Source organism: Delphinus delphis, chromosome X, assembly GCF_949987515.2.
Source record: "Delphinus delphis chromosome X, mDelDel1.2, whole genome shotgun sequence".
Lineage (NCBI taxonomy): Eukaryota > Metazoa > Chordata > Mammalia > Artiodactyla > Delphinidae > Delphinus > Delphinus delphis.
Window position 1 is genome coordinate 94,137,628 of NC_082704.1, and position 23,037 is coordinate 94,160,664.

A 23,037-nucleotide genomic window follows, 5' to 3' on the forward strand; every position below is an offset into this window, starting at 1 on the left:
GTGAGGGCTTTGAAGTTATGAGACTCAGTCCTAACAGGATTGAGATTTAACTACAGGATCTAAGTGATGTTTCCTTACTGGGTTCCATTTTCTGTCAGCCTCTAGAACTGGGTCATGTTCCCTTGTACAAGTTTTATCCTTCCTTTCTACAAGTTTCATCTGGCAAAAAAAAAAAAAAAAAAAAAAGGCCTTTTCCCCCTTGGGACTCAGATGTCCCTTGTCAAGATACGGAAGCTGATGTTTGCTATGGCTTCCTTCACTCTTCCCTGTTTGACTTGTATTCTCCAAGCCTCTTTTTCCTTTTCTTCCTTTTTCTGCAGTGTCCTCAAGGATCTCATCTACTGCAGTGACTTCCGCTTTCACCTCCATGCAGGCGTTTCAAATCTATACCCCTCTCCTCCTCTCTCCTACTGAATTTCAAATTATCTTAGCACTAGACAGTCCCCACGTTGTTGGTTCCCCCCATACTGCAATCTTCACATGTTCTAAACTAAACTTATTTTCACCCCACACTCGCTCCTCACCTGTATCAGTCTGAGTTCAACCAGAGAAGCAGATATAAATTGCGTAAGTCCAATATGAATTTGTTACAGGGAATCGCTCTTCTGCAGTTGTGGGCGCTTACTAAGCAGTCTCTCTATGGCTGTTGTCTCTGAGTCTAATGCTGGAGCTTGAAGTTCATGGAGCAGGCAGTAGGGAAGGAGGATGTAACGTGGAGTGGGGGAGATCAAAGGTAGGTTAGAACCAACAAGCACAAGCTAGAGCCCCATGAGGAAGAAATGGAACTCATGTTCTTATTGCCTCTGACCTTGGCTGTGAGGATCTCCAGCGGGGGCTCTTCATCACACAGCAAAACACATACACCTGGCCTTGGAGTTGAAGAAGCCGAAGGAGGATCAGGGGAGGGTAGAGCAGTTGCAAGCCGAGCTGCTGCTTCACACCAACGAGGTAAGTCAGCAAATCGGCAACATGTGTGAGCTACAAAATGGCCACTGCTTCTCTTCCAGCCTCCAAATCTCCTGAGAATCTCCCCTAACTGGAAACAAGAGAGTGAATTCTGGGAAATGTAGCTCAGCCTAGCCACGTTGACGCATCACGAAGCCATTAAAATCCACCCCTAGTCAACTTGGCATCCATACACATCTCCTTAAAGTATACTTAATATCTGAATCAAGACAATGCCAAAGCTCTCCTTCTGCCTAGCGTTATACAACTATTCCACATACGACCAAAAAATGCTAACCCTTTCCCCAGAAGAGAATACAAAGGTCCTTTTTTTGTCCTTGGTGATGTTCATTCTTTTCCTTTGATACCTTTGAGATATAAAATATTATTAATATATGTCACATTAGATGATAAGGAGATGAGAAAAGAAAGAAAACAAAAATATCTAGTTAATATATATATATGTACAAACATATCTGTATTAAAATTAGGAAGAAATATAACTTGCAGTCTCTCTGCGAGGGTCAAATGGTCACAGCTGATATTTATAACTACCTTCCCATAGTCTACCATTTTGTATTCGTTTTTGCTGTCAACAAGCACCTCAGCTGTTGGTCGTGGTTCTTTGGTGAAGTGTCGCAAACTTTCATTCTTGAGGGTTCTGGGATATTAGCAGCCCTGCCTGAATTGGGTTGTTGTAATTTTCTGTTGATGTCTATCATAGGACATGGGAGTATTAAGAGGGACTCTTAAGGATTTCCTGCTTTCCAGAAAAGCAAGAAGTGGGGGTACCCATTGTGTGGCAGTAGCAACACAATTTCTTCCTGATAATCACCTCTCAGGATTCATCACCCTAGTCAGACAGGAACCCCCTTCTCTGCCTGTTCATTCAATGGCACAAGGCACCCAGAGTGTCTGGGCAGCAATCCTAACTCCCATTTCAGTAGAATCATTGCTGGGTGCCTTGGTGGAAGCATTCCTCTCCTTGGAACTCAGACCTCTAGACCAGCAGAGCCTATGTATCACAGGGATGGGAAATAACATTTTGCTAATAAATCACTAGAGGTAATAGCGAACGGTGCCGCTCCCATTTCCACGGCTATGCTCAGGGATCTATGAATATTGGCTATGGGATCAACAGCATCATGTATTGGATGGCAACTCAAAGCATATACAGCATCCAGGACGACCTTGCCCAGCCCTGCAAGGTGTTGCCACTTAGCTGTGCGTTAACCCTGTCTTCAAAAGGCCTCTCCACTTCAATCAAGCTGCTTCAGGATGATGGGGAACGTGGTAAGACCAGTGAATTCCATGAGTCTGAGCCCATTGCCTCACTTCATTTGCTGTGAAGTGAGTTCCTTGATTGGAAGCAGTGCTGTGTGAAATACCATGATGGTGGGTAAGGTATTCCATAAGACCACAGATGAGAATTTGGGCAGAAGCATGTGGACAGAGAAGGAAAATCCATATCCAATATGTCTATTCAAGTAACCAGGTAGACTACTCATAATCCTGCCTACTGGGAGGATTCCCCCTCACTTCTGGTCTTTAGGGCTGTGAGAGAGTAGGGCGGTAGTGCTGTCACACTCCACTTTAAGGCAGTACCTACATGCCAGGCAGAACTATCTGAGGTTTTTCTTCCTCGGTCAACTGGCCATTGGCAACGCTCCATCAGGCCAGAGATGGGGGCTGGAACACAGAAGGTAATGTAGCAGAAGTAGGGGCCATAAGTATATGGGCCACTTCCTAATGCAACTTATGCCTTCCAAGCCTGCACGAGCCTGATTACATATGTATCACTTCCATTTGATGGTGGAGTGCTGCTATGAATACCCAACTGTATGGCTTGGCTAGTTGGACAACACTAGTTCAAGGTGAGTGGCTCAGGCTACATGGTAACTTGGTGGTCCACAGTTAAGCATTTCATCTCTAGGAAGGCCCAGTAACAAAAAGCCAAAAGTTGATTCTGAAAAGGGTCGTAGTTATCCACCAAGGATGGCAGGGATTTGCTGCAAAGTTTTAAGGGTTGGATCTTGCTTCACCTAGAGGGGCTTGCCAAAGACTTCAAGCTGCGCACCAGTAGATCTCCTGGGTCACGTGGCCCAAGTGACAGAGCAGCTTACAAAGTGGCCCAGACATATGACAGGGTATTCTCTTGTTCTGAGCCCCACTCAAAACTATCATTTCTTAGGTCACATTCATACAATGTCTAACCAAAGAGGAAAATAAGAGGAATTCTTTCAACCGGGCTTTGTTTTAAAAGTCTCTGAGCGAACCTGCTGTATTTAAAAAAAAAAAAATTGTCGCTGAGCGAGCCTCTGATTGGCCAGCCTGAGACCTGTACTTACCCCTCTAATTACAGTGGCCTGGGGCTCAAGTTCTACTGACTCAGCCTGACTGATGGAATCACACCTGTGACAGAGATTTGGAGTATCTGTGGTCGGCAGATCCCTCCAAAACCATATGAGCAGTTCCTCAAATGATGTTTTTCTGGAAATTCGTCACCAAGCCCTTCTCAGAGGTGAGATAAGGCTCTGGTGAAGTCGAGTAACCCTTTTCTCTGGAGAAGTCTCTGAGCATATTTCAGGAGGATTCCTCTTCCCCTCTCCCTGCCAGAGCAGGAGGGGGCTTTCTTGGACCTTCACCATGAAAACCTGGTAGGGTTCTTGGAGTTAAAGCCTACAGCAGTGTGGGAGTCTCTGCTATGACTTCAGCCCCCAGGAGTTTCTCACTCTCCCTATTAGTCCGCACTCAGCCCTCAGCAATCTTTCTAAATTGCCATTTCAGTGTTCCTACCAATGTATGGCTCCCGCACGTCTTCTGCTCCAGGTAAGCAGATCTCAGCTGTGACTGTCTGGATATGCCTGTCTTTCCAGATAATGATGGGTGGTGATTTGCCCTGAAAACTCAGTTCCTTGTTGAGTCTGAGAAAAGTCATGGATTTTTCTGTTTGCCCAGCTTTATCTTGTTGTCAGGACAGGAATGATCACTTCCAAGCCTGGCCACTGAAACTGAAAGGCATTAATTTCATTTTTGAATCTCTGCATTCTTACATTTCTCAATTCTCTGTATGACCCCCTATTGCTACTTTATAAAAGCATTCTTCTTGAATCTTTTACTGAATACACCAAAGAGATATTTTCTAAAACTGCTTTCCCTTTTCTGTAGCTGATTATTTTCACAAACAAGGTGTTTTTCCTTTGAATCTTTAGAGTCAAAGCATTCCCTTTCCCTTAATGCTGCAGAATTTTGTCATCCCTTAGAGCTTGTGTTGTTTCATTCTGAATATTTTTTCTAGAAAGGGAAGAAATCTCTTTAAGCCAGGGGATTGTAAACAGATACCATTCTTGGACTGCCATTAGCTTTTTTTCATCTTGATCTTGAGCACTCTTACCTTAACCCTCTCGGATCTAGATTTTTAACAGATACCAGAGCAAAAATACCAGCCCAATTCACCCTACCCTTCTGGCATTCATTTAGCATGATTCCAGTAGACTGAGGTCAGATCTCCTTGTCCTTTGAGTCTTGAGTTCTCGGAAACCTGGAGAGTTTAGTGTGGTCTGTAGTTTGTATAAGTACAGGATGGAAAAGACTAAATCCACTATAACTGTGCTCCTCAAAGTGCAGTCCCTAGACCCGTGCTCCTCTCTGACTTGTTCCCATTTTATTTTTCTAGTGAGTCATGTTTATTGATTTTAGAAAAGCCTTGATCAAAAATGGATTGGGAATTTTTTTAAAAAATTATTTTATTGAAGTATAGCTGATTTACAACGTTGTGTTAATTTCAGTTGTACAACAAAGTGATTCAGTTATACATATATATATATATATATATATACATTCTTTCTCATATTCTTTTCCATCATGGTTTATCACTGGATATTGAATATAGTTCCCTGTGCTATACAGTAGGACCTTGTTGTTTATCCATCCTATATATAATAGTTTGCATCTGCTAATCCCAGGCTCGGACTGGGAAATTTTGAAAAACAGTCCTTCGCCACAGATAGCTTGAGAAGCACTGTCTTAGGTCGCATCACTCCTGAGTGTCTCCTCAACTTTTATTCTACTGCCAACCATTTCCCAAGGTACAGTGAGCCACCAATGTTCCCCTTAAACTTCCGGTCCTTTACTCTGGAGGGATGTGGGAAGAGAAGAACTGGTTTGCGAGGGTGGGGGGATGAAGAGGTGTGGGAAGATGGTAGAGGCACATGGAGGGAAGGGCCTTGACTGACGTGCTCAGGAAATCTCTCGCCTGCAGTAGGTAGGGGGCTGCCAGGTTCTCCTTCAATGGCTTCTTGGAGTCTACAAGTTCAAGGAAGAAAGTGGAGGGGCGGGGAATCCTGGGACTCCTTTTCCTTCCTTCTCCACTGTGGGTCATTCTGCTCTGAGTCAGGGGCAAAGGCTGTGCTGTTTAATCCAGCCTCCTCCACACTGTACACGGTGGAAAGACACATGCCCCCCACACACCCGTGCCAGACCTTGAGGGCTGTGTTCCCTTCTCACCTTCGGCGCTTTGCCCAGCGCTTGGAATGCTTCAGAGGACAGAACAGGCACTGTCAGCAGCGCCCTGAGGTGCCTGGGAAGTCTGTCGTAGCCTGTAGGCAACTAAGTATGGTAGGTACTACTGAGAAGCCACGTTTCCCGTACTCTGCATCTGTGTAGTTGGAGTTTGAGATCTAATGTAGGGCATCGTATTTATCCTTATTACCTTTTACTGTTCAGAGTCAATACAGCATTCCTGCCTATAGAGATGCTTGAAACTTATTTCTTGCCTATCTTTGTGTCTCATGCCAACAGCATCTTTTCCCAATTCATTAGTAGTTAGGACCGGCAGGACAGGAAGAGATCAGAGCTCTGTGGCCCTCCCTGAGTGGCTTCTCTTCCTGTTTCCATCCACTCATTACCCCATCTTCTGGGTTCAGTTGTTTGATAGATTACGAATCTACTTAACCATCCTATTGTCTACCAAGATATTGTGGGATGGATGGATAATCTCTTCTAAGCTTCCCTCTGCCCTCATCCCTTCTACCAGAGAGGCCTGGTAATAATAATTATAATAAATAAAAATAATAGTTATTATAACTTATTATAATTATTATTATAAATCTGATTGGAATTTGCTCTAAAGTAGCAAAGAAAGCAACTCCTAACATCGAATGTGGTGTTGCTTGTAATTCAGCCAGATTCAGGGGCTAGGAGAGAGCCAGGTGTTCCTTGTCAGCCCAATAATAGAATGTGTGCCGCGTTTTGTGAGCAAAGCTTGCTTCAGAGGTGATATAGGAAAGGAAGGCCACTGGACAGACCAACCCGGACCTAGAATTTGGGGTGCCCATTAACAGACCAACCCGGACCTAGAATTTGGGGTGCCCACTCATGGGCCTACAGCAGTGGTCTTCGACTGGGGCCAATTTTTCTGCCAGAGGACATCCGGCAGCTTCTGGAGACATGTTTTGGTTGTTAACAAGTGAGTAAAATGAGGGCTTGCTACTTGCTCTCTGGGGCATAGAGGCCAGGAATGCAGCTAAACATCCTTCAGCGCACAGAGCAGCCACCCTCCCCAACCACGAATCCAGCCCCGAATGTCAATAGTGCCTGGGTTGAGGAACACTGGCCTAGAATTTATCCCGTTGTAAAACCTGCACCACTGAGCATGGGGGCACAACACTAATCCATCTGTTCAAACGCCAGGCCACATCCCTAAAGATTATAGTTTCATTGGTCTGGGGTCGAGTCCAGATAGGGTATTTCTCTAAGGCTCCCCCAGGATACTCTTGTGTGTGCACAGGATTGAGAACCACTCCCTGGAGAGTCTGGTGTGATGGAGGCCACAGAAGAGCCTGACCTCCCTCATTGTCCTGTGATTAGAGGGTTATTGAGGGGTTGTTGGATCCTTGAAGAGGTAGCAGTAATGGAGAAACCCGCAGGAGATGGAGCGAAGCTCCCCAGGCACTGGAGGGGATAAGATGGTAGTTCAAGGCAGAGGTTTTTGTGAGAATTGGGAAAAGAGCACACCATCTAGATTTAAAAAAAAAATCGAAAACCTCTGGATGGATGTTCCCAGGGCCCTTAGCCTAGCTAACAGACCAGACTGCTGAGGCGAGGAGAAAGCTGCCCTTCCACAACGAACATGGCCTCTGCCAAGGCACAGGCTTCTTGTGACCCCAGAGGCAGCTGGATTTTGGCACCCACTTGCCCCTTCGGGGCCATCGTGCAGTGCCCATACTACACGACCAAATGCAGCCGCCCTAGTTGGAATCTGCCTTAGCTAAGATCTCCTTCGGTCAGGAAAGGGGCGAGGTCCTGCCTTAGGGGTTTACCAAAAAAAAAAAAAAAAAATTGAGAAAGCCTCGAAGAAGAAACCTGATCCGTCCTGCAGGCACCTAGAAACCCTATCCTGACGCCAGGCCACAGGGTGGAGGCTCCAGGCTGATCGTGGTGTCCTAGGAGTGATTGCGAACAATCCAGGAAATGGGGAAATCTGGTTGCAGTAAACTACACCAGCTGGATTCCCGAGGCTGTGGGTGGGGCGGGGAACTTTCTGGGCCTTGTGCTCGCCCATCAGCCGACCCTAGAAAGAGTACTTCAAGCCCCATCCCAAACTGCAGTGCAGCCGGCACGAACTCTTGATTCATTCCCTTGCAAAAGAGAAACCAAAAAGCCGTAGCAAGGACGTTGGCGCTGGCAGAGCCACACACCTAAGTTCAAATCCCTGCTCTGCCCGTAACCATGAACCTGGGCAAGTTTCTAAGCGTCGTTCCTTCTTGGATAGGATGGGCATAATGACGCCGAACTTGGGGCGTGGTCCGAAGGGTCAAACCCGCGAACTTGGCGATAATAACCTGCCGCGGTGGGCCATTCTTGGACCCCCTCGGTTATCCCTTCTCTTTCCGTGTGACTCACGTAGCTTTCTGCACAGATGACCTTGTGGTAGGGGCCCCGGATCTGGGAGGTGTTTGGGCCACCAGTGTGTGTATTCGTGGTGAAAGGGCGCGCAATTGGGGAACAAAAAGATATTTTAGGATAATCTGGTTTGCTAGGGCACGCCCCTGGCGCGCTCAGGCCCCCAGAGCGGGTGCGGGAGTGTCAGCCCCGCTTCCAGAAGAAGCGCTGGCACAAAAAGAGGGGGGTGGGTCGGAGCCCCAGCCGCGCCAGCGCTCCGGGGAGGCGGAGGAAGGAGGGCCGGCCCCGGGCGGGCGGGAGGGAGGGAGACAGGCGAGAGGAGGAGTTTTCCAGCTTGGCCTCCGCGAGCCGCGCGCAGCCCCTCGGTCGGGTTGGTCTCCTCCCGCCCCCGGGAAGCGCGCCGCGCATCCGAGCCGAGCGCAGCGCCGGGCGCGCCATGGGGAGCCCCGCACTCCGGCCCGCGCTCCTGCCGCTGCTGCCGCTGCTGTTGCTGCTGCTGCTGCTTCGAGTCCCGCCGAGCCGCGGCTTCCCAGGTAGGGTAGGCGGGCCAGCCTCCCCAGCTGGGCGCCGGGACCCTCGGCTCGGTCCGGAGGGTGGTGCGGGGCGCCCTTTGTTTGCGCGGACTTCGTCTTTCGCCGCCCGGGGGAGCGGGGGACGCGGAACGGGGCTCGCGTGCGGGCACCAGGAGGGGAGAGCCGACTGTCATCCCGTCGCCGGGCGCCGTGAGCTGGAGGACCCTCCGCGCCTGGGGTTCCAGGGGGACCAATCAAACCCCCGTTGGCGCTGGAGGCGACCAGGAGAAGTTTGGCCGCGGGTTACTTTCTCACCCCGCCGGAGTTTTGCCTCTCACACAGTTGCCTGCGGCCAGGGACCAGGTGGCTGGCAGCTCATCCTGGAAGGAGCCCCTACCCCCTCCAACTCGAGGCCCCAGGCCACCCCTTGGGGCTGCAGGGCACGAGCCACAGTAAAAGACTCTCGTGGAAGGCCCGGGCGGAGCCTCTCCCGCATCCCCCAACCCCCCCTGCTGGGGATCCCGAGAAAGTCTGCACCTCCCGGAGAGAGGTGCCAGCTGAGAGCGGTGACATGTGGCAGGCGCTTGGTTAGCCCCAGGGAAAGAGGACTACACACGCGGGCTCTGCTAGACAGGGGGTGTGGCTTCTTGTTGCTGGGGGGCGTGGTCTGTAGCATCTAAGGGGACCCTGGTACTTATTAGAACTCTTCTGGTGTGGACAAAACCTTCTTTGGAGATGCCCTTTAAAAAGGTCCAGCTGACTCCCTCATCCAAGAGTCTTAAGATAGCAAAGAGCTTCGGGGGAGCTGGGGAACATGGATGCACCCCTGTCGCCCCGGAGAGGAAATCCATGGACACATTTTAGTTTAGTGTTAATGGGAAAGTGGGTGACGTGGCGGGCAAATGTCTGGCTTTACTTTCAACACTGTGGGTGGTTTAAGTCTGGGGTCTGAGAAACGAACCTACCGAGTTCTGGGTGAAGGATGGAGGGGGGAGGGTTCCCAGATGGCATGCTTGGGAGATGTAGGGATGGCTGCTGGAAATTCCTTGCACATCCCCTTATGAATGAATGAATCAAACGTGTAAAGTGAGGAACATTTGCGTTTTGAACTGTTGTAAGTGTTAAGCTTTTTGGTAGGAACTGATTCAGGGCAAAGTGGAAAGGAGACTTTATCCTCTGTGCCAGGCAAGGGCCAGCCCCCTGTTCCCCTGGCAGGTTAGTGCCCCCACCCCCCAAGCAGGAGTCGGGTTAATATGAAGGTAGAGGGGAGGGGCAAGCCAGTACTGGACAGGGTGCAGGGGGAGAAGTTGAGAAGCTAGAAGCAGCCTTTCCTGCTGAACTGGGAGGCGTCTCTAAGCCGCCTGTACATCTGTCTGGCAGAGCCTTCCTCAGTCAAGGGGCCTCTTCTCTCTTTCCATTTGACCTTCCTCCCTTCCCTCACCCTGCCCTCTGCTCTCCTTCCCTCAGCTTCTACCCTTATACAGCGTAGCTTGCTGCCAGGACCCAGCCACCCACAGAATCGTGGGTTTCCAGCTTGGGCGCTCACTACTTTTGGAAACTGGCCCTGGCTGGCCCAGCTCCCTCTGGCGCCAGCCTGCAGGCTTCCCCCAAGTTGGCACATCCCAATGAGGTCTTTCAGGAAATGTGCTCTGCTGGGGCTGTTGATTCCAACGGAGGGTATTTCAGTCCAAGCCAGAGGTTTCGGAAGGCTGGGGAGGGGAGACTCTCTAGGCCTGTGGGTCCTGAGGCGAATCATGTCAGCTGAGTTCACCCTAAGTGCTGGGTGACAGAGAGATTTTGAAGATCATTTCAGAGGCAGTCTCTCAGCAAGTGGACATTGTGTCTCTGGTAAGAGGCCTGGAATCAGGAACCTCTGAAAGAGGGAGATGGGGATCTAGGGCCCCATCGGCATCTCCCCTCCCCCACTTATATAAACATCTGAGATTTAATAGCAAATCTGTCAGAGAGAGAGTAAATCATTCCCATTCCCACTTCTAGAATGTCTCTGGAGTTCTTCCATCTTTGAATCTGATGCAGCTTTTCTGGCTCTCCGATTTATTCTTTGCAGCCTAGCAAAGACGCAGTGTCTATAAAAACCCACATGAAATGTATGGAAAATTCATAGCAAAGTTGTCTGTGTTGGATTGCGTTTGTATGCGTATAAGATAGTATTCTTACTCTTCTTTGGTTTTGCTTTTATTGAGGTATAATTGACATATAACACATTAGTTTCCCGTGTATAACATAGTGATTCGATATTTGTATGCACTGCACAATGGTGACCACAGTAAGTCTAGTTGCTATCGATCACTGTACGTAGTTACAAAATTCTTTTTTCTTGGGATGACTTTTAAGATCTACTCTCAATAGAGTATTATTAACGATAGTTACTATGCTGTACATTACATCCCATGACTTATTTATCTTAAAGCTGGAAGTTTGTACACTTTGATCCCCTTCACCCATTTCGCCCACTCCCCACTCCCCCTCCCCTCTGGCAACCACCAGTCTGTTCTCTGTATCTATGAGCTTAGGTTTTGCTTGTTTGTTTCATTTTTTAGATTCCACAGTATATTAAGTGAGATCATACGGTATTTGTCTTTCTCTGACTTATTTCACTTAGCATAATGCCCTCTAGGTCCATCCATGTTGTCACAAATGGCAACGTTCCATTCATTCTTTTTATGGCTGGATAATATTCCATTGTATGTGTATACCACATCTTCTTTATCCATTCATCGGTTCATGGACACTTAGACTGTTTCCATAACTGGGCTCTCGTGAATAATGTTGCAGTAAACATGGGGATGCAGATACCTCTTTGAGATCCTGTTTTCATTTCTTTTGGATAAATACCTAGAGGAGGGATTGCTGGATCATATGGTAGCTGTATTTTTAGTTTTTTGAGGAACCTCCATACTGTTTTCCATAGTGACTGCACCAATTTACATTCCCACCGACAGTGCACAAGGGTTGCCTTTTTTCCGCATTCTTGCCAACACTTGCTGTTTCTTGTCTTTCGGATAATAGCCGTTCTGACAGGTGTGAGGCGCTGCCTCATTGCGGTTTTGCTTTGCATTTCTGTTTTATTATGTTCTTAAATGAACTCTTTTTATTTTATTTATTTTTGGCTGCCTTGGGTCTTCATTGCTGCGCACGGGCTTTCTCTAGCTGCGGCGAGCAGGGGCTACTCTTTGTTGCAGTGTGCGGATTTCTCGTTGCAGTGGCTTCTCTTGTTGTGGAGCACAGGCTCTAGGCGTGCAGGCTTCAGTACTTGTGGCACGTGGGCTCAGTTGTTGTGGCTCGCGGGCTGTAGAGTGCAGGCTCAGTAGTTGTGGCACACGGGCTTAGTTGCTCCGCGGCATGTAGGATCTTCCCGGACCAGGACTTGAACCTGTGTCCCCTGCATTGGCAGGCGGATTCTTAACCACTGCACCACCAGGGAAGCCCTGAATTCTTGAAGCCTCATTTACATCTGAGATTTTGGAGGTTCACTGCACCTCCTTCTGCAAGCAAGGCTGAAGATGGAGGATGAACGCCATGGCCAACTAAGAAAGGCTCCATGAATCTGATGCCTGGAGAAAACTGGTAAAGTAGTGTGGTTTCACCAGCCAGGAAAACCGAGTGCGGTTGGCTAAAAGCCAAACCAGAGCACACCAGCCAAAGCAGTCTTTTAAAATGCCACATTTGGAGATAAGTATTAGGAACTGAACACCTGGCTCAGGATATACAATTAAAGTCACATTAGGAGCAGGCTAGGCTAGATATTTCTATTTGGGTTTAAAACATGTAATCAACTGACAAAATTCCTCTGCATTAAAAAGGAAAATGCTGGGGAGAGCAGGGCATTTTCAACTGGCATTTTCTTATTGATAACACTTTCAGTACGGTATCCTGCTATTACTGTTTCTCATTTCCCAGATTTGTGAGCTGAAAGAGACACCAGAAACCATTGCTAAAGCACCGTCTTCAGACCTTCCTCACACCGTAATTGAAATATTGCCCTTTTCTTTTCGGTGATTTCTATAACATTCTCACTTTTAGTCTCTCTTATAGCAACTCATTCTACTTTTTATGGCCAGATACTGCTCTTTTAAGTACAGCTTTACTTCAGTACTGGTTTTTTTTAACATTTTATTTCTAATTTTTAAAATTGAGGCAACGTTAGTACTGTTTTGATCGCATTGCTCTACTCAAAAACATAGAGCAGGACTTCCCTGGTGGCGCAGCGGTTAAGAATCTGCCTGCCAATGCAGGGGACACGGGGTTCGAGCCCCGGTCCGGGAAGATCCCACATGCCGCGGAGCAGCTAAGCCCGTGCACCACAGCTACTGAGCCTGTGCTCTAGAGCCCACGAGCCACAACTACTGAGCCTGCGTGCCACAACTACTGAAGCCCGCGCGCCTAGAGCCCGTGCTCCGCAACAAGAGAAGCCACGGCAGTGAGAAGCCCGTACACCACAACGAAGAGTAGCCCCTGCTCGCCGCAACTAGAGAAAGCCCGTGCGCAGCAACGAAGACCCAACACAGCCAAAAATAAAATAAATAAATAAAGTTATAAAAAAAAAACAGGGCAGCTGGCCACAGCCTAATTTTCCAGTCCTTCTCTCCTAGCTTCCTAAAATCTGGCTAAAGTAGACTACCTGTTTTTATGGACCTGGAGTCCCATTTTCCCTCTTTTTGGTGATTACTGCTTTCTGCACCTGGAATGCTTCCCTGCAGCCACATGTGTGTCTAAATTCTGCCCATTGTCCAGCGACACCCCCCAGTTCGATGAAACTTTTACTTGATCCTTTGATTGGGAAGCGTCTGCCTTCCTTTAAACACCCACGGTGTTTCATATCTCTCGTGTGATATTTATCATACATGCCATACCTTACAATGAGCTATGCATTCCTTTACGCTTGTAGATTCTGAGCTCATGAAGGAAGGGCACTGCTCTGTCTTACCCCTCTGTATTTCCCACGGTGCCTAGCCAAGACCCTGGAGCCAAGTGGATATTTGTACTTATCGAGTTAATAGTTCCTGCAATTCGGGTGACAGACCATTGGCCGGAGGAGCTGAGAGAAACACGCGTGCAGGTAAACAGGGCTTGTGCCACCATGAACCTACATACACAGGGACGATGCCTTGCTGGCTGTAGAGGTTTGCTTTTAAATCCGTGAACACCCTCCCTTTGAGCAATAACCTTCTCCGCTGGGGTTTGTAAGATGAGAGACACTGCAGCCACAAGCCGGAGTTTGCATTTGTTATTTTTGTTGGCCGCTTTGCTAGAGCCCCTTCCAAAGGGGTTGAATGGTTTCCTTAGTCAACGCAAACATGTGTGCTACATCAATTCCCCTTTCAGAGAATGCAACTCAAATGGGTAATTGAAAGTGAAGATTGAGTTTCACGAGAAGAAGGTTGACTTGCCAGGTTGTAACGTAGTCTGAAATTCTAGCAGCCAAATTATGATCAATACCCAGGTTAAGGATTCATTTCCAAATAGCAGTGTGAATAATCGCCTTGCCTGGGTTCCAGTTCATAAGGAATTTCTCAAGCCAGCCCTTCAGTTCTTTTTTTTTTTTTTTAACTTTTATCGGAGTATGGTTGATTTACAATGTTGTATTAGTCCTCAGTTCTTGATTGTGTGATTTCTTGACTGTCGGCTTTTATTGGCCATTGTTTATGGCGTCTTTTAAGCCTGGATCTTTCTCTTGGATATATGAATTCTGCCTTCTCTCTTGGAACCTTGGCTGTATCCAGAGACTTTCTTTTTAAAGTGGACATGGAAGGATGGAGTGCATGGGATACTAGGATGAAAACGGTAGGGAATTCCTTCTGTCAATAGCTTTCTGTCTTGTGGGGAAATAGACACCAGGTTATCCATGGGGGTAAATATTATAACACAGATGGGTCCACAAGCCCTGTGAAGCACAGAGAGGAGCCACGCAGGAACCCTGGGCCCGGAGATTGCAGAGTGATGTTGAGCGATGCTGATGCCAGTGGTAGTGACAACTACAGGCCCAAGGAAGGTTAATGCAGGGTGTCTCTGGGCTTCCTTCTCTAAGAACATTTTGAAATTGGAAACAAAAATCTGTGTGGGTGTTCTTTTTCTGGGGAGAAGGCCCTATCCCAATTCAAAATCACTCCTCACCAGATACTTTTGTGAATTCTATGAGAGAATGTGCACTTAATGGGCACAAAAGTCAACATAGAAAGTGCGATGAAGTTGCCAGAGTAGGGGAACTTTGAACCAATGATCAGGTGGCCTCCGGAATTATAACGAGCAGTACAATTTCCCATTCTCCTCATTTAAAAATCGACACCAAACAACACAGTCCTAATCATAGGTGGTAATTACCTGCAGGTCTGGGCTGGCATCTTGGCACAGCACGGTGTCACTTAGCACAGTGTCTGGGACTAGGGGCAGGATCTTTAGTGGCTATTTGTGGGTTGATTGAATGATTGAGGTCATTGTGACAGGGAATCAACACATTCTATTTCAATATCCCTGCAGGATTCAACCAGAATTTCCAAGCTGCTAATCCCCAAAGAGAAAGAAAGGCGAGGTGTCAGAGGCAATTGGCAGGACTCTGAACGAAAGATCCATTTGGACAGGCAACAAGTTGGGGCATAGTTAATTGCTGAGGCTCTTGAATTTCAAATCACCCCAGGACAATCTTCTAGGAGACTTAGAAACACCAGGGACTTTGGGGGGAGGGGGCAGGATTTTTCAGATAAAAGATTTAAGGATAAAGCTTCTTTGAGAGAAAAGTCGCTGGTAGCTTTGCTGAGCTCCCAAGTTGCCCAGATGATAATTGGTTGCACGTGGGTCTTACGGGCACACTCTAGGCTCAGAAACTTCTGGAGTCATCATTCCCGAGCTGAGTGATTCACTGCCCCGTAATCCTTAGCTCATACTGCATGCCTCTTTATACGTTGTTCTCCAGGGAGAAGATAAATGGGTTTGGACATAGTGGCTTGGATTATCCCAGAGGTTTGGTGTTGTAAATTGAGTATATTGGTTTTAAAGCTTTTTTTTTTTAATGAGTAATAGATCCAATTATAGAATTTGGGGGTGGACTTTCTGCCTTGGCCTTGGAAGATCGTTGCCCTGTTTCTTCTGCCCTGCTTTTACAGTGACCTGTTGTGTGATGGGTTCCATGCTGTTCCCCCTGTTGTCACTGGCTCTTTGCAGCGTCTGCCCAGTTAGGGCTGATGAACATCTATCTCTTCCATGCCGAGCGCAGCCCAGGACCCTCTGCTGAATGCCTCTGGCCTGCCGCTAGCTGTGTGGGTGGCTGAGCTGATGACCCTACCAGTCCCAGGGATTCAAGAATGTTCCAAAACACTGGTTCAATGAGGGCCACGGGGCGAGCGAGAATTGAGCCGAGCTTTGGCAGGCCCCTGGTGGAGGGGTGAGGAAGCGGTGGCCTGGCCACGTCCCCGGCCTTCTGAGACTCTGCCCCCAGTGTGGCCGTTCCCTCTAGGAACTCTGACAGACTTGTTGCCACTGACTCAGCATTTGCCACACAAAGTCTCCGGTTCCTTTAAATATCTGAGGTTGAAATCCTGTTTCCACTTCGACTCGAAGTCCGCTTTTCAAAGAGGAGGGTCATACTATTTCACCAGGAGCTACTCACGGACCCGACGGCCTCAGCCACGTGGGCAGGCACTGGGGTCTTGTTCATTCTGTGCCCTTGTGGCCGAGCAGGGAGCCTGGCCCCCGGGGGACTCTCGGTGGGTCTCGGTGAAATCTGTAAGGGAGCACACCTCTGGCCGGGACTGACCTGCTGATTGGGTGTCTCGGGCTCTATCTAGCTGCCCACAGGAGCTTCTCATCCACATCCAGGCTCCCCTGCATGGGCCACCTAATTCATGTGGCATCTCAGCCTGGGAGGGCGCCCGAGACGGAACTCCCCACGTCTCAGTGATGAGTCCCTGAGGTTCAGTGAGTGGAAGGGATTTGTCTGGGGTCACACGGGGAGTTAGAAGCAGAGCTGGCCTTAGAACTCAGTCCCCCGACTCCAGGATTCCCTTTCCTCCACAGGCAGGGACAGAGTTCAGTTTCTGAGCAGCCACTACACATTAGGCATCGGGCCGGGCACCAGGGATAGGCAGGCAAGGATCAGTGGCACCTCGGGCACTCCCAGAGCCGCGCCCTGGTGTATTTCCGCGTGGTTGTTCATACCAACACTTGGCGGCAATCTCAGAGTCTCACACCCGGGGCTGCTTGGGTGTTCCTCAGGGCTCTGAGAAGTTGCTGCCCCAGAGCTAGCCCTTGCCCCGTCTTGTCGAGGTCCCAAAGGATCCCTCTCTATGCCACTTGCTTTGAGCACCCCAGCTGATAGGTCATGCTGTTTTTAACAGCATTATTGTGATATTATCCACATACCATTTCCCCATTTAAACCACTTCAGTGACTTGTAGTATATTCAGAGTTGTGTATCCATTACAGTTTTAGAACATTTTCATTACCCTCCAAAGAAACTCCACACCCTTTAGCCATTGCTCCCCACGCCCTCTCCGTAGCCCTAGGCAACTGCGGAAGTACTTTCCGTCTCTAGATTTTCCTATTTTTAACGTTCCATATAAATGGAATCACACAGTATCCTTTCGTGTCTGGCTTCTTTTGCTTAGCATAATGTTTTTAAGATTGATCCATATTGTAGCAGGTATCAGTACTTGACTCCTTTTTTATGGCTGAATTATATTCCATTGTATGGACAGACCACATTTTATCTGTTCATCAGTTGATGGACATTTGAGTTGCTTCCATTTTTGGGTTATTACGAGTAATGCTGCAGTGAATATTCATATACAAGTTTCTGTGTGGACTATGTTTTCATTTCTCTTGGGTAGATCCTTAGGAGTGGAATGGCTGGGTCATATGGTAACTCTGTGTTTAGCCATTTGGGGACCGGCCAGTCTGTTTTCCAAAGTGACTGTACCCTTTTACATTCCCACCAGCAGTGTGTGATGGTTTTGATTTCTCCACATTTTTATCAGCTCTTGAGATTATCTGTCTTTTTGGTTAAGTGATGTCATGAAAGCTCAGTTCATTAACAGCATCCACTCAAGGGTTGAGTGACAAAGCAGTGTCTGTGCTGCCAGCTGTGGCAGGATATTGGCGAGAGTCATCTAAGGATGCCTGCCACCCTCTCACTGCTGGCTGCAGGGCGCGGCTAGTCCATAAGGTGCCTTTGGGTGGATTAGAAAAAGATGCCTTGTCTAGGCACGTGTAATGCGTGGGCACAGGGCTTGGTCAGGGGACAGACTTTGTGCTGAGTAGGAAAAGGATAGAGAGGCAGGCCCAGAACTCAAGACTTAAAGAGTGGAGGGCAGCACGGTGTGAGACCCCGCCTGCTCTTTGGACGGGTGTGATGGTGGGTGCTGTGGTGTAGACAACTCCCTGGACACCCATCTATGCTGCAGTCCTGGGTGTCCGTAGCTCAGCCCCAGGTGGGAAAGAGCTATGGGCGCCATGTGCTTTGACAGTTTGCTTCTATTAAAAAGAAAAACAAAACAAAAAGCTGTGCTTGTGTGTCAGCGGCATCCTCGCGAGCTTGAATCCTTGGGTCACCTGGGAGCCTAGCAAGCGAGTCAGAAGCTCAGGCCCCACCCGAGACCTAGTGAATCAGCGTATGCATTTCAACAAGGTCCCGCAGATGATTCTTATACACAGTGAAATTTGAGAAGGACTGGTCCGCTGGGTGAATTCAGCCCTTTGCCAAGACGGAGTGGCTGGCCTGTTTATAAGGGCCGCCAAATAGCTGTCCTCCCTCCTCTCTCCCTTCTTCCCTTGGCTTTGCCGTCATCATGGCATCTTCTAGACTTCCTTTCCTAAGTCCCCGACATTCCTGAGATAAGCGTGTACAGACTTTCGTTTTCTGCTCCCTCTTCTAACTCAAAAACAAACCCAACTCTTCGGGGTGCACTCGACTTCATCTCCTTTGAAGTCCTCCTGCCTGGAGTGCGGCCAGCAGTAGCAAAGCACATCTTCGGTGATCTTCGGGTAACAGGGTCCTCACGTGCCTTTGCCCAGCAGCTCAGCTGCAGCTTAGAAATAACTGCAGCTCTTTAAGAAAGGCCACACAGGGCTTCCCAGGTGGCGCAGTGGTTGAGAGTCCGCCTGCCGATGCAGGGGACACGGGTTCGTGCCCCGGTCCGGGAAGATCCCACATGCCGCGGAGCGGCTGTGCCCGTGAGCCATGGCCGCTGAGCCTGCGCGACCGGAGCCTGTGCTCCGCAACGGGAGAGGCCACAGCAGTGAGAGGCCCGCGTACCGCAAAAAAAAAAAAAAAAAGGCCACACGAGTGTGATTAGGGCGGTCCCTGCCTCTCTAGCAAAACCCTGTCCTGGGATTGAGAATTTCTGCAACTGACCAACCCTTAAAGACACAGGGGCTACACATCTTTGTGCCAGAGACCGACGCCGCCGGGCTTAGGGAGAAGGCAGCCCCTTGGAGGATGGGTGAGATTGACACCAATGGGGAAGTCAGGACAGCACACCCCACCCCTCATGTGAAGCCCCCCAACCCCCCCTGAACTGGGCAAGTCAGGAAGGCTGAACTGTTAGCACTAAAAGGGGGGCCCTCCCACCGTTTCAGGGCTTTGAGTGAATAAGTAGTTCCCAGCCCAGCAGTGGTATTGGCTTGGCCCAAAAGTTTGTTCGGGTTTTTCCGTAAGATGGTATGGAATAACCCAAACGAACTTTTGGGCCAACCCAATATCTGGACAGGCTTCATCGGGATTACCCAGGGAGTCTGGTGAGATGAGGTTTCCCTGATCCCCCCTCCTCTGTGTGTCTTGCTTTGGCAGACCTGGGGTGGGGAGAGCAGCAATCTGTGGTAGGGGTCTGCAAACTAAGTCTTGCCAAGCCACAGCACCCCAACTCCTGGTTTTGTATGACCAGTGAGCTAAGAATGGTGTTAAAATTTTCAAGTGGTTGAAAAAAATCAAAAGGAGACTACTTCGTAACACGTGACAGTTATCTGAAATTTAGATATCAGTGCCACTGGAACCCAGCCACACTCATTTGTTTGGGTGTTGTCTGTGGCTACTTGGTGATAAGTGGCTGAGTTGAGTAGTTGTGACAGAGAACATATGGCCTGCAAAGCTGAAAGTATCTACTCTCTGGCTCTTGACAGAAATAGTTTGCCAACCCCTTAATTAGGGCCTTGCTACTCAGAGTATAGACTGAGACCTGCTTGGTCAGGGAGCTCTACAGTCATGTAGAAACCAGACCTATGAAATCAGAGCCTCCCTTTAATAAGATCCCTAAGTGTTTGTGGCTCCTGCGCCTTCACCATGATGCTCAGCTCAGGACTCGTCTCGGCCTTAGTCAGGGGGTCTTTTAAGATGCCTAGGCCCGCATGCTATAACTAGCCCTGAACACATTTATCTGACAGATAACTGGGTGTTTCATTCTCTCTGTTTGAGGCTTGGTAACCTCCTGATAGCCTCTAGAAACTGGGACCGTTTATTCTCACCAATTCTTGGCCAAGGCCTAGGGTCCTGATCCAAAGCTGTAGGCAGACTGGCCTTGGCTACCTCCTGAGACGTCCTGGATGCTGCATGGGTTTCTGGACCGCAGGCTCGGGGCTCTCCAGACCTGCTGCCCTGCCACAGTCCTGCTCTATGGTGTGGCCTGAAGCCCTTCACTGCCCCTTACCCCGATCGCTGCTGAGGCTTTGACTTGGCTGTCTGCCTCTTGCTGGTGGCTGTTCCTTCAGGAGCCTGTGATCTTTCTGCTGGTCAGGACCATCCCTAGTAGAACATTTTCCCAAAGTGGCTTCCTTGAAGCGCTGCTTCCCAGAGAGATTCCTAGATGTTCTATGGGCAGCAGAATGCATGGTAAATAAGTTCCGTAGGTTTCTTTACTGCAGGATGGCTCAGGGTCATCGATATGCTAACGTAATTGTTCCCCTCTGGGAGAGAACAAATAACAAGGACCACAGAATCTGAAAATGTGGTCCTCAGACCACCGGCAACGGTAGTACGTACAAACTTAATAGATGCATAAATTCTCACGCCCCACCCCAGAGCTGTTGAATCAGAAGCTGGGCCTGGGGGAAGGTAGGCCAGCAACCGTGTTGTAACAAACTCTCTAGGTGCTTTTGATGCCCGCTCAAGTGTGAGAACCACTGGTGTGGACATTTCCAAGTTATTTTCTCACAGCATCTTAATAGACTAGTGTTTCTTATTTGTTGTTTTTAAAGGGAACTGTGTTTTGGGTTTCAGCACAGGTCCTTTGGGAAGATGACATTGAATTGCCTGGAGCATTTACTGGTGGCAGTGAGCACTGCAGGCTATAAAGAGGGGAAAGAACGAAAAAAAAAATCTTTGGGTAACACCATCTGTCCCACTTCTGGCCTGCTAGGCAGTTCTGTGCCTACTTGGTTAAAAGAAGTTTACTCCAGTTGAAAGCTGCCAACGTTTGGCTGTTGTAAACGTTGTGTTCTTTGCAACATTTTTGTGTATTAAAATGTGAAGAAAGCTGGGCGCAGCCATTGGGATGTATTTCTCTCCTCCTCTAAACATTGTCTCCTTTCAGAATACTCTTCTTTCCTCTTCTGCAGAATTTCCTCGTGCAAATCCCAAACCCATCTTTCCAAGTCAGTGAGGTCCAAGTGGCTTTTGCTGGTGCCCTTGCCCACAGTGAGTGGCCCTCTTTCTGTCCATGGAAAGTCTCAGGAAGCTTTCAGATCTGAGGAAGTGGTTTGTCCCCAGACAGAGCCTCTTAGCCCAGGGTAGCTGCGCGTTCCTTCTCAGAGCTCAGCTCCCTCCCTTTCATTCTAGAACTTTCTCCTTTGCTATCAGGGCCAGTGGTGTTACAGCCTTGGACCTGCAGGTGAACGCTTTTCATTTCTTTGCCATCAGAGAGTTTGTCAATGCTGTACTGTCACTTAGTTTGAAAATCCCAGTGGCAGTGAGGCTCGAGCTTGAAGGTGAGAGGAATCCCCCGAGTTCTGCTGCCCAGATCTTTTCTGTATCTTTGTTTAAATGGAGGTGAGGCAGCTTCTCGATGTGGTTTCGCCTTCTGAGCAGAATTGTAAAGAAGCAGAAGCACCATGTTTGCCAGGAAACAGAGGCGATGTGATGGCCCCCCAGTGTGAATATGGAGCAAGAGAGAGCTCGAATCCAGCCTCAGAGTCTCCCTCAGCCAGTGCCTCGATCAGGAACCTTCTGCTGAAGGCCTCGCTGCAGCCTCGCTCCCTTCTTGGATTTTGACTGTGTCTCAGTTGACCTCTGTGGAGGACAGTTGAGCCTTTGGAAGACCACATACGCTGTTGCTTTTGTTCCGCTGTCTGGTTTTACTTTAAAGGCTAGACCTTTTTTGGTTCTGACTATGTTGAATGCCAACAGTCAGCCTCCAGGGCTTCGGGAATGCCCTTGGTGGGAACCGGAGTTGGCATTTGCTGAGGGCCTTTGCTTTGTGCTGATCTCCACAGAGTTAGGTGCCTTTTTCCTGTTTTGCCTCTTTTCCAGCTTTAGACAATGAGCCGAAAATTAAATAATAGAAGGAGACTAAACTGGGAAAAAAAAAATTTCCCTTGGACAAGGGTAATGCCTTCATTTATAAAAGTTATCCTTTTAACTTTCTTTTTGTTAGCCGTGTAAAATATGACCAAAATTAAAATGGCGCAAGCCACATGCTGTCTTAATTGTCTCTGCTAATTCAAGGCGGAGGGCCTGGGGACGGTGGGTACCATCAACTCTGCCTAAAGTTGTCCCTATGGGGTCTTGTGCAAAAGAGCTTGAATGGAGGATGGAGCATCCTCTCAGGTGAAGCAGCTGTAGAAGCAGGGACATCTCTGAGACCTCATGCCTGGCGGGGGTCACTCTCTTACCAGTCCCCCACCTTACCACTATTATTTTCTTTTCCTGGATGAAATAAAGTTAAAAGTGGAGGAGTAGCCTTAATGGGGAAAGAAATTACATAAAGCTGAGGTTTGGATGCAAAAGAGGGAGGAAGAGTCCCCAGTAGGATGGAGCCACGGTTGCCCAGCCAGCGGTACGTTTATTGAGTTTCCTCCCTTCCCTGCCTCTCTTCCCCAGTCTGTCATTGTGAGTGTGCCTCCCGGGATGCCTCCCAAATGAACCACCTGCACCTTATCTTAGAGTCTTCTGGGAGCATTCACACAAATAATGGCTCAGCTGGAACTTAACCCAAGATTCAGAGTTCTTTCCACTGCTGAATTGATGCCTGCTGAATAGAGCTGTCTAGGTTAGGAAGCGAACTGTAAGGCAGACTTCTACGAGGAAGCTTGAGGAGTGTTTCAGTTAGCTATTGCTGTGTAAGAAACCATCCTAAAACTTAGTGACTTATAACAGCAACCACCACTTGAGTTAGACAAGGCTTTCTTAGTTATGACACCAAAAGCATGAGCTATAAAAAGTAAAAAAAGAAAAAGGGGGGCTTCCGTGGTGGCGCAGTGGTTGAGGGTACGCCTGCCGATGCAGGGGATGCGGGTTCGTGCCCCGGTCCGGGAAGATCCCACATGCCGCGGAGCGGCTGGGCCTGTGAGCCATGGCCACTGAGCCTGCGCGTCCGGAGCCTGTGCTCCGCAACGGGAGAGGCCACAGCAGTGAGAGGCCCGTGTACTGCAAAAAAAAAAAGTACTTCATCCAAATTTAAAACTTCTGTTCTTTGATAGACAAAGTTAAGAGAATGAAAAGACAAGCCACAGACTG

The 23,037-nt window shown here is 48.6% G+C and overlaps 1 protein-coding gene across 3 annotated transcripts in view; it reads left to right on the forward strand.

Moving 5' to 3' along the window:
* The first annotated feature begins 8,201 nt into the window (after window positions 1-8,201).
* SRPX (sushi repeat containing protein X-linked) overlaps window positions 8,202-23,037 on the forward strand; it is a 98,962-nt gene continuing 84,126 nt past the window's right edge. For all 3 annotated transcript variants that reach the window (XM_060002908.1, XM_060002910.1, XM_060002909.1), the window contains exon 1: window positions 8,202-8,381. In XM_060002908.1, coding sequence (XP_059858891.1) covers window positions 8,285-8,381 — 97 coding nt within the window. In that variant the 5' untranslated portion in view covers window positions 8,202-8,284. The remainder of the gene's footprint in view (window positions 8,382-23,037) is intronic.